The 15,693-nt window shown below is 49.5% G+C and overlaps 3 protein-coding genes across 3 annotated transcripts; all 3 read right to left on the bottom strand.

Moving 5' to 3' along the window:
- Window positions 1–639: 639 nt before the first annotated feature.
- On the bottom strand, window positions 640–5,055 carry MRS44_017668 (uncharacterized protein; the record flags this gene model as incomplete). Its single annotated transcript, XM_065615577.1, has 9 exons — window positions 640–776; window positions 829–937; window positions 987–1,118; window positions 1,171–1,533; window positions 1,584–1,807; window positions 1,857–2,190; window positions 2,240–2,290; window positions 2,598–2,932; window positions 4,194–5,055. The coding sequence occupies 9 exons, from the start codon at window positions 5,053–5,055 to the stop codon at window positions 640–642; spliced, it is 2,547 nt and encodes an 848-aa protein (XP_065471649.1).
- Window positions 5,056–7,817: 2,762 nt separating this feature from the next.
- Window positions 7,818–9,101, bottom strand: MRS44_017667 (uncharacterized protein; the record flags this gene model as incomplete). Its single annotated transcript, XM_065615576.1, has 2 exons — window positions 7,818–8,195; window positions 8,250–9,101. The coding sequence occupies 2 exons, from the start codon at window positions 9,099–9,101 to the stop codon at window positions 7,818–7,820; spliced, it is 1,230 nt and encodes a 409-aa protein (XP_065471648.1).
- A 318-nt stretch (window positions 9,102–9,419) lies between these two features.
- Window positions 9,420–14,018, bottom strand: MRS44_017666 (uncharacterized protein; the record flags this gene model as incomplete). The annotated part of the gene is made up of 3 exons (XM_065615575.1): window positions 9,420–11,798; window positions 12,449–12,841; window positions 12,933–14,018. 3 exons carry the CDS (start codon window positions 14,016–14,018, stop codon window positions 9,420–9,422), a joined length of 3,858 nt encoding a protein of 1,285 aa, XP_065471647.1.
- Between the last annotated feature and the right edge of the window lie 1,675 nt (window positions 14,019–15,693).

Below are 15,693 nucleotides of genomic sequence, written 5' to 3'. Positions count from 1 at the left end.
CATACCATACCACACCAGACCATTCCGATCACTGCTTAAGGGCTTTCTGTAACAAGAGAAAGCATAAGAAGGGACTATGCAACATAGCGGTAGTGCCCGATAGGCTAAGTCCCTCCGGGCGGAATAAATCATCATCATCGAAAGCGACGTGGCAGAACACAGTCAATTAGCGGACACTACAGATCAGATGACGCTGGGGTCTTTCAGTGACGCAAGAACGGCAACCCGTTGGCTATCGCTGGGGCTACCCGGCGGCGACGGCTTGCAGATCCCGGCTTGCTCCACGATCGGATGCACTGAGCCATAGCCACTATCTCTCTCCCTAACCGATTTCTCAACGGCGCCGTCATAAGCTCTGCGCTGCTGAACGTCCTCTCACTCTCTGCAGATACCCATATTGCTGCCACCATGCCCTCGTGTCTTGGCCGCCAGTATAGCGCTGAATCCTAGCCATTTCGCCCACTCTTGGCGGTCCCAGAGTGTCCAATCGGCCTTGATAAAGTCGGCGACAGTCCCGCAAGGACTGGGCGATGGCGTCGTTGGCAGCGAGGTTCGTTTTGGGTAAGACATTGATAACGCCTGTCCCATCACGCGGCCGTTTCCCGTCCATCCCAGCCGCTACCTCCCTGGCTCCACCGCTCAGACCTCCACTCGTGCCTCGGAGCTGATTCGTTTCTTTCGGATGGTAGGAGTAAAAGAGCCTATTGTTCTCCTGATGCCGTTGGCATAAAAAGCCAGAAACAATGCGGGTACAAAAATAGCAACCGTGACACTAACTAAGCAATGTTAGGTTTTAAACATCAGGGATAGGAATTTGGAGATGCTTACTCATATACTTTACAACATACGAAAGGTGCAAGGCAGTCGTGCCATCTGAGTCTTTTGGAAGCTCCAGGATGGGGATCGCGAAAAAAGCGGCCATGAAAGACAGTGGTAGCTAGAGTCTGTCATGACTGGACACTTTTGGTGTGTGACATGGCACTTACGAATATTACCGTAATGATAGTGAAAGCGAGTACGGCTTGAGACTGTCGTGCCGCGGAGGAAGCAAGCGACAGATTCATTATTGTCTCAAGTTTCGAGCCTTGCCTTTCCTTGAGCTCCATCAGACGGTTTAGCTAATGATGTTAGCCGAAGTCGCGTCAAAGGGAGTATCTATTGCTTCTTCACCTCTGCTTTAGTCTTCTCGACTATAGTCCCCGTCCTTGATACCTCTTCGAAAGTTGTTTCTCCTGCCCCATATGCTTCCCTGTATCTTCTTTCAAATGCATCTTGTACATCTTCACCAGAAAGTTGTTCCTTCTTTGAAAGGATTCTTGCTAATTCTTTCGTGATCTTACTCTGGCTTGTAAGTATCAAAGACAGCACGTCAAGTTCCGAATGGATATCCTCGACGTCTCTAAAGAGTCCGATCTCACGGCGGGTATCAAAAAAGAAGTTAATGGCTTCCATGGACTCTTTTTCATCAGCCAAGTTAAGTCCGCGTTGCATATACCGCTGATAATCGCGTTCAAAGCGCTCAACATATTCTGTCTTCCTTGACTTCAGCATTTCTTTGCAAAATTGTTAACTTGAAAACTTACTATGCCATGAATAGAATAATTAAATATGTCTAGAACCTGAAAATTGGATTCTGATCGGTAGCTTAGGTCGGTGCAACAACCTGTGATCAAGACGGCAACGTCGTATGCGGACTTGCAAGGAGTTTGCTGCCGGCTATCCAAGCGACGCATAATGTATTTGAGCGTATCGAACCGATCATCGTTGCCACCATCCAACCTCTGCGGAAAACTCGAGATCACTGAAGCTAAGAATCGGTTAGATGAGAATGCATTGAGGAGGATCGAATATCAAACCGCCATCAGTCCATAGCCATAGCTGGTCTACCATTAGCAGGACTCTCCGATCCATGATTTCCCTTCTGCTAGTAGCATATCTGATGACCACCTGATCAAGATCACGCATGGAAGTGGCTTGGGGATTAAGAAACTCGTCCAATGTCTGTGGAAACGAGAGCGGCGGCTTGGGCCACCGTCCATCTTCACCCGAAGCATGCAGATAGGCGTTGGCCAGCTTTTCATCCATTGACTTATCGGATACAATTGGGTGCGACACTGAGCTGTTCAAATTCTCGATGAAATGCTTCCTCCTGCGGACGTGGCCTGCAGTCTCGTAACTTAAGAACGGCATCTTCGTCATTAATTATGAAAGTAAGCATCACAGGAAAGGCGGCACCCACAAAAAGCATGATCTTCTTGCTTCTCTCCTCAAGAGTTGCACTAAAATCGCCCTGTTGCACGTTTTCTTAGACAACCGCAAGCCAATTCGGTATAAAACATGAGAGCGTACCTACCGGAATTATCTGGCACACCGGGTTCATGGAGTAGGAATAACGAGTCAACCTTCGATATTGATGACTATTCCAGATATCGTTGAGTACTGCCGGCTCAACTGGGAAGCGGATTTTCTGCATGAGATCCTAAGAGATCCTGTCAACTCTGGTCGTCGCAAGAAGTCGTACAGGCACACCTTGACCCATTCCAACTATGATGAATTAATTAGATTGGCTTTTATCATCACACCACGCCACTACTTACATTGTTTGCGGGAAGATGGATCCACCTGAATGAAGGCTTCTTATCAATCGCAGAAGATCCCATGAAATTCATGAGAGCAGAAGGCCCGCAACCATATAGGACGTCATAAACGGATGCGAGTTTTTTCTCAGTTGTGACTTCCTGGTCTTCCACAAAGAAGTCCGTGATGGATGCTTTGAAGGCCTTCAAGGCATCTAAGGCATCTGCAGCTAATGGCGATTTGGGGTCTTCATATGCGCGATCTGCAAACCGCTGTGTTGTGCTCGAGCCCATTATGGCTTCTCGGTCCCTGCGGCCTGGCGATGGTTGATTGGTGTCGTGGAAGCGCAGAATTTCTGCGAAACAATTGAGAATGGCGAGGTCCAACCATAACCTTGTCATGTGCGGGTTAGAGAGTTTGAGGCGTGCAGAAGAGAGAACGCATTACAGCATTGAAATGGACAAGAAACGGCTGCGGAAGAAATGGCAACGTCTGGGGTTTCTTCTTCCTTGTAGGCAGAAGAGTAGAACGCGTCAAGGCTGGGGAAATGGTCTGCAAGCCGCATGGGCTATCGAGCCCGGGACAGTACCCAACTAACTGCCTAAAGCGGTCTGTAACGGCAGAATCGTTCGGAAGATACCAGGTCCGAAAGATCAATGAGGAGAGGTCAACATGAAAGTGGAGCAATTGGGTCGTCGGAAATGGCCCATCTCCTTTGGTGCCCAAGTGCTGGTGGGGCGGCTGCTGTTAGAGAAGTGGCATGCATGATGATGTTTCACAGGCAGCCACCTCAAGGGAAGATGTCACCCCATGATACCTTAATTGTCAGAACAGCGTTACAGATCTGTTGCAGGATCAGCAGGTCTAGTATCTTGGCCTTGCCCCCTCAGATACAAAGACAACGAGGGAGAACGAAGAACAAGGAGGACGAACACAAGGAACATCATCAATACACTCAAGATCATCCCGATATCATCTTTAATCATCAGTGACCTAGTGAGGGCGCGTTATCCGACATCTGGGGTTTCATTCACCATGACCACGACTTACTCCTACTCACACCTAGGGCACCCTTCCCAATCAACACATCTTCCTCAACTCAGGTTTTATCGACCTCCAACCTCTTTACCAGATTCTCAACCGATAACGGAGATACTGAACTCTTCAACATTTGGAAATCCTGGTACGCATGATAAAGTTCGGCGACTAAAACCACTCCTCAGACCATGCCAGAAACATCAAGCTGACGGAATGGACGCAACCTAACCCCACCCAAGGCCGTATTAATTGCTAGCTACGATAGGACATATACAACATTCTGCTCGCTATTTGTACTGCCCGGTACCTCCTAACCGAGAATTACATAAGATTTATATCAGAAAGTGTAACATCCTTCATTCTTCCAAAACCATCTTCTGAGACCGTTATACCAAATAAAGCTAAGTCTTGTCTTTGGTAAGCCTTCAAGTACCCAATCCGCCGGTAACTTTCCACTGCAGTAATTAAGATCGGCTCCAAGACGAGACACCCTACCTCCAAAGGGTTTAGCGTCCCTTCGTAGGACAATAGCGTTAGAAGAGTGATAGTTTGAGGCCTTCTGTTTTGCATGTCCGTACTGTCCGGATAGATTTCTGCGCGGGCTCGAGAGTCATGGACGATTAGAGCGATATCTTTAGGCGTGGGCCGTCCTTTCCAATCGATCGTCGCCTGGAACACATATCCGCGAAGTCTCAAGACCCCTTGCGGCTGATCAATATCCAAAACTGATACTTGGTCCGTTACCGTCCATAATACACCAGGAAACCTGACCGGTGCCTGCAGTGAAGCCCAGGTCCATGACGGTGCGACATACTCCGATGAAGGCCTTCGCTGAGGCGACACCACAGAATAGCTAAGCTGTGGCACAAGATTTGTTTTCCAAAGACCGAAAAGATACTCATCGTGAAAGCAGTCGCGGAACAAGCCGGCTATTCCTTCCATCCCAAACAATTCGTCGCTGGCCTTGGTAAGTTCACATTTCGAGTATCTTTCCACCAAGTTACGCCAATCATACGTGACTTTCCACGTGAAGTCTTCCCGATCTGCCAATGTGCCCTTTTTGAACTCTGTAATTGCTGACAGATCTCTGTCTTTGGATGAAGCTCTATGAGGTATCCCGTTCGGGAAGGCCTCGCACCTTTGCTCGATGAAGCATTCCCAGAACACTTGCTCCTCGGCGAAATAAAGAACTCGAGGGCAGAGAAGTCGTTCTTGAAATACCCAGCCGCGCTTCAAAAGTTCGCTGCAAAACACTTGTCTCTCAGCGTACTCGATATCGACAGCGTAGTATTGTTTCGGAGGTTCCGTTGAATTCAAGGCGGCGCGGACAAGTGCTGGTCGAAGTTCTTCCGGGTTTCGGCTGCGAAACAGACCCCCGTCTGGATCAGTTGATGCAACGGCCGCGAGGTTGCAAAATGCGTTAGCGTAGACAAGTCCCATGGTTCTGGCTTCGCAGGCCCAATCTTCCCTGCAATCTTGGATAATACACAGGGCGTCAATCCATAGGAACCTAATCGAAAACCTCCGAGCAACTGTAATTGCGTCTTGAAAAGTCCGCGGAAGGTCCCCAACTGGTTTTCCATTCTGGAAAGAATTCACGTTCCCGTTGAGGAGTCGATAGTTGACGTTTGAACCCCATCTATAGCTCAATGTCATATAGATGGGTGGAGATTGGAGCTTCTCAGGAAGTAAAACAAGTTTCCATACTTTGTCGCCTTCATTGCCAACATCTACCAGCCGAGTCGGCCACCAGTTTTCCTTATTCTGAAGTTGCCGGCACTCTGGGTGACGCTCGCGGCAGTTGATTGTCCACTGTAGAGCTAAATCCAGGGTGGATAGAGACGACGTCTGGGGTTCTGCGTGAGAAAGTAACATAGGGCCCTCATCTAGGCTGTCTGCTGGGTGAATTAGCATCTATAAGTATATAATAGTTGCCGAAAGGTCGCAATACTAACCACTCTGTGGAGTCAATGCAAGCTGTACAATTGGTGAGCTATTTGCAACCCCGTAACGGACAATAAACCACAGCTCTATCGGAATTTCTCGCAATGTGTAAGTCATAGGGAGCCAGTCTGTGCCTGCGCCATCGATGCAGGGCCAACCCCGCCGCTTGATAATTTTCCAAACAGTTGTACAGATGACGCATCCGCTGGAGACTGCAGTGAGAAAAGCTCTCTGACCTGCGTGGTGCGGTCCACAACGCTCTGAACACAAAGCCTTACGTTTCACCACCAGGTCTGGACATAATGCCTGCTGGCAGATTCGGCAGAGTTTGCTCAATTCCATGTGTTGAGGGATGCCCGCAAAGATAATATAAATTGAGGTAATTGTTGAGGTGGGATATTAGCAAACAGCTGTCTCAAATAAACATAATCGTGAAGGGCAGCTTCTTGCCCGACCTATTGATGCCTAAATAAATGCGGGGTTGCATAAAGCGCGTGACCGGGATGGAGGAATCCAGCGGGGAATCAGCACTTAAGTTTTCAAGACCACAACCAGTTCTTAGATTCAAATGTAGTTTTAATGTGCAATTTACTCTCTAGCACATACGGGAAACTACTTCTATTTTTTTTAGACCTATATTGCTGTTGCGGTATGTTAATGGCTTGAGCGTTACATTTCCTGTTATAGAATAGTGCAACTTTTCAGCTGAGCGTTACATTTCCTAATATGGTTGGCGTGCAAACTTAGCGAAGTTTAGCCGCCCTGCTATTTTGTGACCTGCGAGCTTTTGGTCGGTTAAAGAGGAGAGAAGCCCCTATTACCTCCTTGCAGTATTGCAAAACCAGGCATCTTTGTCGTGGAATGCCAGTTCCTATACTAGATGGGAATAGTTTAAACTCACGACTCTTTTGATCGCTTTACAAATGATATTTTCACTTACAACGATCACAATACTGAGATTCTCCAGTACGCAAGCAGCAATGAAGATCCGATTCGTCGGCGCCCAAAAACAGGAATCGTACACGAAACTACCGAAAGCGCCAGAAAGCAAGAAAGAATGCTGCTACCACAAGCCAGCAGCCCGAACTATTTCCTGACCACGTAAGGATCGGTGTTGGAAGAACTGAGAGTTCCCCCTTAACTTCAGGATCAAGATTAAAGTTTGAAGTCCTACGATTAAGGTTCAAAGTCCTAGATGGAATCACTCAAGGATATAAGGCCCCAAAGGGCCTCTCATTGAGATCATGGAAACATAACTAAGAATAATTACAATCACTACAACAAGAACTACCTTTTGTCAAGTGCACTCAGCATTCCTGCGCGACACAACAACAATCGGTAGGCCATCTAAACTATAGAGGTTGAAGAGTAAGGGCGTGATGATGATGATTTCAAGGCGGCAGGCGGACTACATGTAACAGATAGTGTTGTGCGCCGACTCAGGCTTTCAACATCGAAGACAGCGCATGTTTGTTGATCTGAATTGGAGTCGAGATTGGAAATGTCGTGCGAGTACTTGGCGAAAGTCGGATTCAGGAGGACTAAAGTGTACATTTCGAATCGGGAAACATAATTGCGAGTGAACGTATTTTAACGTGCAGCTCTAGGGCCTTGTTTGTAACCTCTACCTGCACAAATGTGATCGGGGATAGTGAATGAATAAAAGTACATAAATTGGTTGTCACTTAAGTTGTATACAAATTAGACAGGGGGGAACTAGCTGGAATAAAGCCTGCTGGAATAGCCTTGTTGACGCAAACCCCTGAAACTCTGCCTACCCTCATTTCCTAATGACACAATCCCCTTCCAGCCATCACAAACGACAGGGGCGGCCAGCGCTAGACAGACGAACAAAGGACGGGCAGGCAGAGGATTGACTTGAGAGATGAAGTTCCCTTTCAGAGTATACCCAGACTGGTGTGCATCAATAGCCTGACGCCGCGAGAGCTACCCCGCATTGAGGTGCAGGGTAAGCGAGACCGTCCACAAAACAGCGATTACCGATTACGAGGGGAGGAAGAGAGTTAATACGAACTACGCAGGTATCTACTGAGGCACACGAAAGATCCCGAAGTCTTTATCGTGCGTTTTCGGTAGTAGGGAGAGACTGCGGAGCGACCGAAAAGGGAGCACGACATTCGTTGATTCAAGAAGGGGGATGGTAATCCGAGACTTTTATTCCAATTCTAAGTTTAAGGGACTTCTACCCTGGGGAGCGTTGCTCAACCACCACCAGGCAATGTACGGCGAAGTCAGGCTTAATATTCAATGCCACGTCTAGAACCCTCCTGTTTAAGTTGGTCCAGTAACCTTTGCTCCGCACTAGGGTCGGATGCATCCTCCTTCGACATAAACGGCACCGCAAACTTTTCGATCAAGTTGCAGAGCGCGTCAATGTCTTTAATCTGTAGATCTCGCTTAGACCCGCAGACGAAAAGGATGCTGCCAAGACACAGATGACGCCGGTAACCCGGCAAACGAACCCATTCCCCGTTTTTGACAGATGTTGTCGTCAGGAGGAGTTCGGCTAGAGGATTCTTTAGGTCATCAGACGGCGGGCTGTTGTCCTCTTTGCAAAGGCTACCATCATATGCCTTTGCAACCAGTTCTAGGCCAAATAGGAAAGTGTCAGATAACTGTTACGCCACCAGCAAAAGTGTAGGCCCACACTTAGTGTGGAATAATAGTACCCTATATGTTATGCGACAGAAAGGGATGTCGCATGGATCGTCACCCTCGAGGTTGAACAGAGGGTGCGTCTTGGGCACGGCCACCTCGACCATCTGTGGCTCATGCCGAGTGGCCTGGTCACGGCGGCAGTTGATTCGGACACCAATGGCCTTTGAAGTCCTGTCGGCCAGCACGCGCTTGGCTAGATGGTCGTGTTGACCAGGTCTGTCGATCATGCTCCCGATTGTGTCTCTATAGTAACCTAGGTAGTCGATGGCATCACGGTAGGCAGTGAGGGTTATAGCGGTAGAGTGGCGTGGTTCAAAGTCGGTCCCCTTTCTCATAACCGCAACGACTGGGCCCTTCCAGATAAACTCGCCCAATGTATCACCAATTAAGGTTGGGATTGTACCGTGGATTGCTTGATTGGTTTTGATGTTGGGGGTTGGCATGTCCGGATCTAGGAACCATAGGTGGATCGTATCCGGATTGCTAGGTCTTCCACGAAGGATATTGCCTTTTATTTGGCGTAGGCCGCGGCCGATCATGTATTCACTTCCGGGAATATGCAGGAGCTGGTCCAGGACTGGGTGGAAGTAGGGCTCAGTCTCGTACTTGTTCTTCTTGGAATCTACCCACATAAGGGAAGGCCGCGTCTTATTCATGGGGAAGAAAACGACAAGGTGATGCTTAGGAGAAGGGCGATTGGCAAAGTGGTCTTGGGCTTGCTCTGAAAAATTGCGGCAGAGAAGGCGATGGGTGCGCCAGTCAGTTTGCTGACATTCACGAGAGCAGTAGGCGGCGGAGTGGCAGCGGGCGCAGCGGCGAGCGTCGGAAGAACCGCAGATCGTGCAGGGGGCGTCAACATCCATTTTGGGGAGACGATAATTTGTAGTTGAATGTATTTGAAGAAAGGGGGAAAGAGGGAGTGGGGGAAAAAAAAAAGTGTACCGGTGTGTTGGACAGAACCGGGTGGCTATACCCGGGGGCCTGTGATGTACGTACCTTCAAAGCCGACCCCACTCCTGCTGGAGAGGGGGTAGCAAAACCCGTAAATCTGTCGAAACCGTGGATGCCTCACACAGCCCTCGTATACCACAATTACATCAATTCATACAATACAATTAAAATAAAAATACTGGCATATAGCCAAGCATTTATATAAATGATATCCTCACTTTTACGCAATTTCATTCACTTTCCGTGGTGTTGTGGGCAACCTGCGCCGGTCGGCGGTTTCGACCCCGCGACTCGGGCGCAGCAATTCTGACGCCTGGTATGACCTCTATCTCACCGTGATCAGGCGTATCGTCGTAACGATTTGGCATACGATTGTAACCCCACCCGCCGTAATTAACTTCTTGTATTTGAGGGTCATCTTCGACGTCTCTCTCGATCGCAAATGGCCTCTGAGAAATATTTAAAATAACTTCGGTTGTTCCTTGGGTCCGTAGTTGTGTGAAGATCTCAACCTCGTCTTCATCCATTGACTCGTCGTCGGGCAAAGGAGGCAATCGCGGCGATGACTCTACCGAGAGAAAGTCACCCGGCGAAGAAGGAAGATGTCGGACTTCAATGACGTCTTCGGCAGCTTCGGCTGCGGCTGCTGCCTCTCGGCGGGCAGTCTGTTTATCCCTCCAAGTGTCGATCTCGGGGATGGAGTCGACCAGTCCCTTGGGGCTCGTTGTATATAGGAAAGAACGCCGTTCCTCGTCAGCTTCAAGCCATTGTAGGTAGAACCGTTCCTGTGCTTCAAGCTCCTCTGCCGTGAGCAGAGACCGGCGCAAATCCTCCAACCGTTGCGCCTCCTCCCGGGCTCGACGTGCTTTAGCTTGAACAGCAGCCCTGCCTCTTGGAACTGGGCCAGCAGGGTTTCCCCTAGGGTTTTCCTGCTCCCGCAGTTCACGAAACCACACATCCTGTTCCCTGCCCAGTCTCTTGAACTCCTTCTGCCAGTCCTCGTGGGCACGGTCTCGCACCTTCTCGCGTATCTCGCCGATAGAGAGGGCGCCGTCGGACGGGTTCTGCACCCGGCGAAGTGTATGTGTTCTCAGGGCATGAATGCGGATGCGCTCCCGTTGGAGACTAACGAGCTTCTGATGTGATAGCTTAGCGACGATCGCATAGTCCAGGGCGGCTTCAGCGTGGTCGATTTTGGCTCTGGTTGGGCTACTGAATTCGACGAACCTATGACGAATAGATGCGAGGTCTTTCTTCGCTTTCCTCGGCGTAACAGGATGGATCAGTTTCGGGAACATCGGCACGTCGAGATCTTTAGCTGCTCGCCGTAACGGTCCGAGGACCACCTCTCTATTAGGTGGCCATAATCCTGCCTTCTGGAAACCCGTGTAGATATGACAAGACATAAAGGCAGCTCGATACATACGATCCCACATGTTGAGGAACTCAAATCGTGTCATACGAAGTCCGCCACCGATAATAAAGTCCGTGAGAGCGTTGCGCTGTTCCTTCTTAAGATGCTGATAGACTCCGACGTCGAGAGGTTGTGTGAGGTGGCTTGTATGGCTCGGGAGCTGGAACGGTGTGATATCGAACATAGTACAGTACCATAGAAAGTCGGGATCCTCATGGGCTGAGAACCCATCCATCAGGAGCAGCCTGTTCACCGGGGCGGTCTTCCGAGTCATTTTTGACGCCCTGAACGCGATGTCGTGAGTCCATGACGATCTCGTGAGATCAGCGTCATAACCAAACCAAGTCTCAAGAGAAAAACCGTCAAAATCGCTGCTTCGAGAGAATGAGCGACGGTTGAAGTGTTGTATCCACTGGCGAGCTCGATGACCGTTATTAAAGCCGGTCTCTGTATGCGTCAGGACGACATCGTCATCGACGTTCGCAAAGGCGTATTCCTCGAGCAGGCACTTCGCCTGAAAGATAAGGAAAGACGGAATGGCGAGCCCTGCAGCGCTGATGGCATCCACCGCCGTGAATGACTCCTTGTTGCCGGGTTGGAAGCTCACGGGTCGAGACTTGAGCTTCTTGCGGATGGAATAGATTCTCGGGCAGTCATCTACCCATCCAATCTTCAAGGGAGACTCGTCGAAATTCCAGTAATTTTGAGGCCTGATATTCTTCTCTTTAATCGTCCTTTCAAGGTCATCATACCAACGGTCCAATCTCTCGATATCGAGCTCTGCACCCGCACGGCTGATCTCCTTGACCTTCGGCTTGGTACACTGAATCTCCGGATGCCTCTTCTTGAAGCGGCGAGCCCACGAGGTCGAGACCGGCGCCGCAGAAATTCCGATCCGGTGCCTACGCAAGAAGGAGGCATAATTGAGGATACAGGCTTCTGTAACCTGGAAGGCAGACTTCTCGACCGACTTAATGAACTCAATGAGGGCACGTTCCTCGGCGGATGTGAGTGCCTGAGGCCGCCCTCCCGTAGCAGGCTTCCTCTTCTCTACAGGGAGCGGTTTTCCAGCTTTGAGGAGATATACGTATTTCGCTGTGAGAGGCTTGTTGGCGTTATGCAGCCTCGCAACGTCTTCAATGCTGTGAGGGCGTGACGGGCTCCGCCGAGTCGTCTTGGTGAAGCCCCCCTCCGGCTAGATAGGCACGGGCAGCGCGCGCCGCAGCCTTTCTCGATTTGTCTGAAATTGTAGACATGTTAATTCTGGATATAGGAAATGAAGTATTCAAGATATCAAATTGATTGGAATTGCTTTGGTGGACTTGTGACCGTATACAAGTTGTACGAGGCATTTACGGTTTCGACGAATTTACGGGTTTTGCTACCCCCTCTACGGCAGTAGTGGGGCAGCCTTATGTAATATCTCTCGCCCCCTGGTACCCCGTGATGTATCTCCTTGAGTGCGTTAAGGCTACAACCAGGTCACGAGCAGGGGTCTGATCCAATTAAAATGCCGCAAATTAGAGGTACTTCAATTGCCTCCTATTTTCTATGGTGATAGAAGTCCCAACAATCCTGCTGGTTACAAAGGGCAACATCACATTGCCGGCACCCGTACCTTGTTTTTTTTGGCCCCTTTTTCCTTGTATTGGTATTGATGCCGGTTAACGGCTTCCTCTTGCTTCGTGACCTAATTTGACCGCAGCGGAGGCCTTGACAAGCAAGGCAAGGGCTGTTTTTCCCTCTTTTGACGTGTTCATGCAGCTCCATAGGCGTATTTTCGTCGCCAGCTCGAAATCGCTGTCTGGAATGACCAGTCCAATAAGCCACAATAAGGTCATCTACAAGGCGGCCTCGCCAGTCACTCTGAGACCGTATCTTCTTCCACTTTGGCTGCCCATGAAGCTGAAGAAGATAGCTATTGATGAGGGCTGTGTCAAGAAGGAAGGTCCAAGCTATAGCCTGCCAAGGGCCGCGACGAATTGAGTGATTATAGCCCCGTGATGCCCTTAGTTGGTCGCCACGGTCCACATGATTCATCTCATCGTTGTACGTAGCGGCGATAGAAGGGATTGCAAAGGTCTTGACGGCTTCGTCACCAAAAAAACGCTGTATTGGCCGTGCGCGGGCTTGATCTGTATTTGGCCTCTTCCTCTTCCGTATGACAAGCTCGTCGCCTTTGAATACAGTAGATAAGAAGAGCACGAGGGCGTTATCCTTCCACGCGATTTGGTTGACCTAGGGAAGAGCAAGTTAAATTAGTAGGGGTTTTAGAGGTAAATTTGACTTAGCTTGCTACCTTATTATCAACTGTTGGAGCCATTCTGACCTCATTGAACTGAAGGAGCCTCCGGCCGGCAGAATCATCGTCTTTGAGCTTCGCGAAGGGGGCGTAGATACCACAGTTGCGGCGGGCCGTGCCTGTGGCCCCGTGGCCGTACTGACGGAGGCTTCTAAAGAGGTTAGCGGACGAGAAGAGGTTGTCAATAAAGACGTGATATATGGCTTTTGGCAGCTTATTAATAAGGGCAATAACCACGCTTTGTGTCGGGTTGAGGCGTGTAGAAAGTCGCCTTCTTCTCTGAGATCGAAGCCGCGTTATGAGGCTAATTGGACCGTATCTTTTCTTCGGCTCGTGCCAAAGCCACCGCAAGAAGAGGCCTTTTTGCGCCGTGGCCCAGATCTTGAAGCCTACGGGGATAGGCTTATTTGGGACTCGTGTTGCCTGGTATGACCTTCCTGTATAGCGGATCATACACTCGTCCACAGCGATATTCGTGCCCGGCTTGAGGAATTCAGTTGACGCGTGTTGTAGGTGCCGAGACCACTCGTCAACGGCGGCGAAGACCTTCGCAAGGCCAGCTTTGGCGGCCTCTTTGGCGAGGCTGAAGGGGTTGAAGAGCCGAAGGTGCCGATGAAGCAGTTGAAAGCGGTCAAAAGTCATGACTTTGAGGATTGAATGGTCGGAACCTTGGTGCCCTAGCCGGGAAGTCTTCCAATGGTCTCGGATTGTGATTTCCTTATGAATTCCTATATGAATTAGAAGCGCAAGCCATAGATATACCTCTGGCACGGTGGTTGGCTTCCAGCTGCGAATTCGAGCCCGTGGCTTCCAGCTGCGACTGCGAAGCAAATGATCAACCCATTCATTCGTATATTTAACCCATTTTGCGACTAGGAAATAAGGCACAAAGTGATGGAAGAGGTCAAGAGGCTGCTGGGGCAGCTCTTTGACCTCGAGGTCGCGATCGGGCACCATCACCGGGAGGAAATTGGTGCCGCAGCTAGGAACCGGGTTGAATATAGGTCGGCAGGTGAAATCGGCTGGCTGCTCCCGGCGGCTATTCTCTTCTGTAATTATAATACTTGGATCAGAGGCACTCAGTGCCTGGCTAGGGATTGATTGGGAGCTCATGAGTATCTTCAAAAAGATTTGTATGGTATTTTAGGTGGAAATAATTAATGGAGCACTATGCCGTACCCCTCCCGTACCTACGTCATGACTACGGTCATGTGGGTCGAGTAACCGGTTGTAGCCTTAACGCACTCAAGGAGATTGTGTTAGGCAAGACAGCAAGCTCGGTCACAACCAACATCTGCAATGCAGCAGCAAGTTTTTTTTTCTCGAGGGCGAATAGATAACAGGCGGCCATCTACCTAGTCGGCTCTAAGCGATCTGCACGGGGCGGACCGGCCTGCCTACGACGACTTGATGCTGACAGGGTATGTGGGGAAAGCGACACACCCACCTACTGCAACCTTTCGTGTCACCTCTCAGTCGAGGCAAGATACCACGGCGATTACCGTAGGATCTCTAGAAGTCTGGACACTCTAGCTCCTCCACCCTTTCACTCTTAACTGCTAAACAGTCAAAATATCGTGAATTGATTGGCCCGTACGGCATTGCGACGACGCTAGAGTGTCCAGATTTCTTGAGATCCTACGGTATTCCCAATCCTTTGCGGCTGAGTCGACAGTTTCTCCCTCACTGCCCCACCACGATTTCGTGCTACGTAGTATACCCACACCAGCCAGTGACCCTCCAAGCTGAACAAACGCTTCCCTGCCCTCGGAGTCGCCTACCCCCACACTCGCCCGCAACTGAAGGTACCGATACCCATGTGCTCACGTCCGCCCTGCTCGTAAGATTGTACCCTGCGACGGAGCTGTTGTGGCTGCAGCCGGTCAAACAAGCTGTCAATGGGTTCCTTGACAAGGGTTTCCATCAAAACCAAAAACGGCAACGGATCGACGCAGTTTTCTCTTTCCCCAGGGAGGAGATAACGAGATCATCCCCCTTTGCATCAAAGCCATGGCCCGAACGCCCCGGAAGCTAGCGAAAGAGCTGTAACTGAAACATGGCGGGGCATTCTCCCCATTAGTGAAGCCGTTGTGCTCCAACATAAAAGCTGTTAACTTTGTCGGTATTGACACAAAATTGATAAGTATCAGTGGCGCTGACCCTAGATATTCATCAAAGACTATTGGAAGAACATTTTAGCTTCAAAGCCATTGCCCCATGTATTTGTCTAGCCTTGGGGAAGGTGTGCCGGCCCCCAACGGGTACGGCGCTTGTAAATAAATCTCATCTAGCGTAGCCTATATAAGCGCTAGAAACTCTAAAGAGTGGGTCATTTTGTATCTTTTTCGGGTTTTCTTAAGTTTATACTTCTTATAGAAATAGTAGAATTTTGGAAATATTTTTTCTTTGAAAGCCAAGTTTTGTTTGGCCTATCCGGAGAGTCTCAGCTGTTTTGACTCCAGGCTTGGTATTTGAATGTTGGTAGAAAATCAGCTATCCAAGGTGTAAATACCGAGTGCGACATTCGCTTGTCTGCGACATTCGCTTATCATGTGCGTTACCGCAGCGGTCACTGCCAAGAATGGACTAATCCCATTACGTCAAAAGGCTCATGCTGCTTTAGGCTAATACAATTTAGTATTTAGTTGATGTCTGCATCTTTGTAGGCGGATGGCGATTGATGTGCGCTGTAAGAAGGTTGTTTCTAACCTGATAGTTTAAAGCAGCGTGAAATACGACCTTCATATGCTTAGCTTTATCCCAGAGTGACTAGTGCAGTACGGGATTT

Source organism: Fusarium solani (assembly GCF_023522795.1).
Source record: "Fusarium solani strain SB1 chromosome Unknown bctg00000014, whole genome shotgun sequence".
Classification (NCBI taxonomy): Eukaryota; Fungi; Ascomycota; class Sordariomycetes; order Hypocreales; family Nectriaceae; genus Fusarium; species Fusarium solani.
Note: the sequence above shows the minus strand (reverse complement) of the source record. Positions and strands in the feature narration are given on the sequence as shown.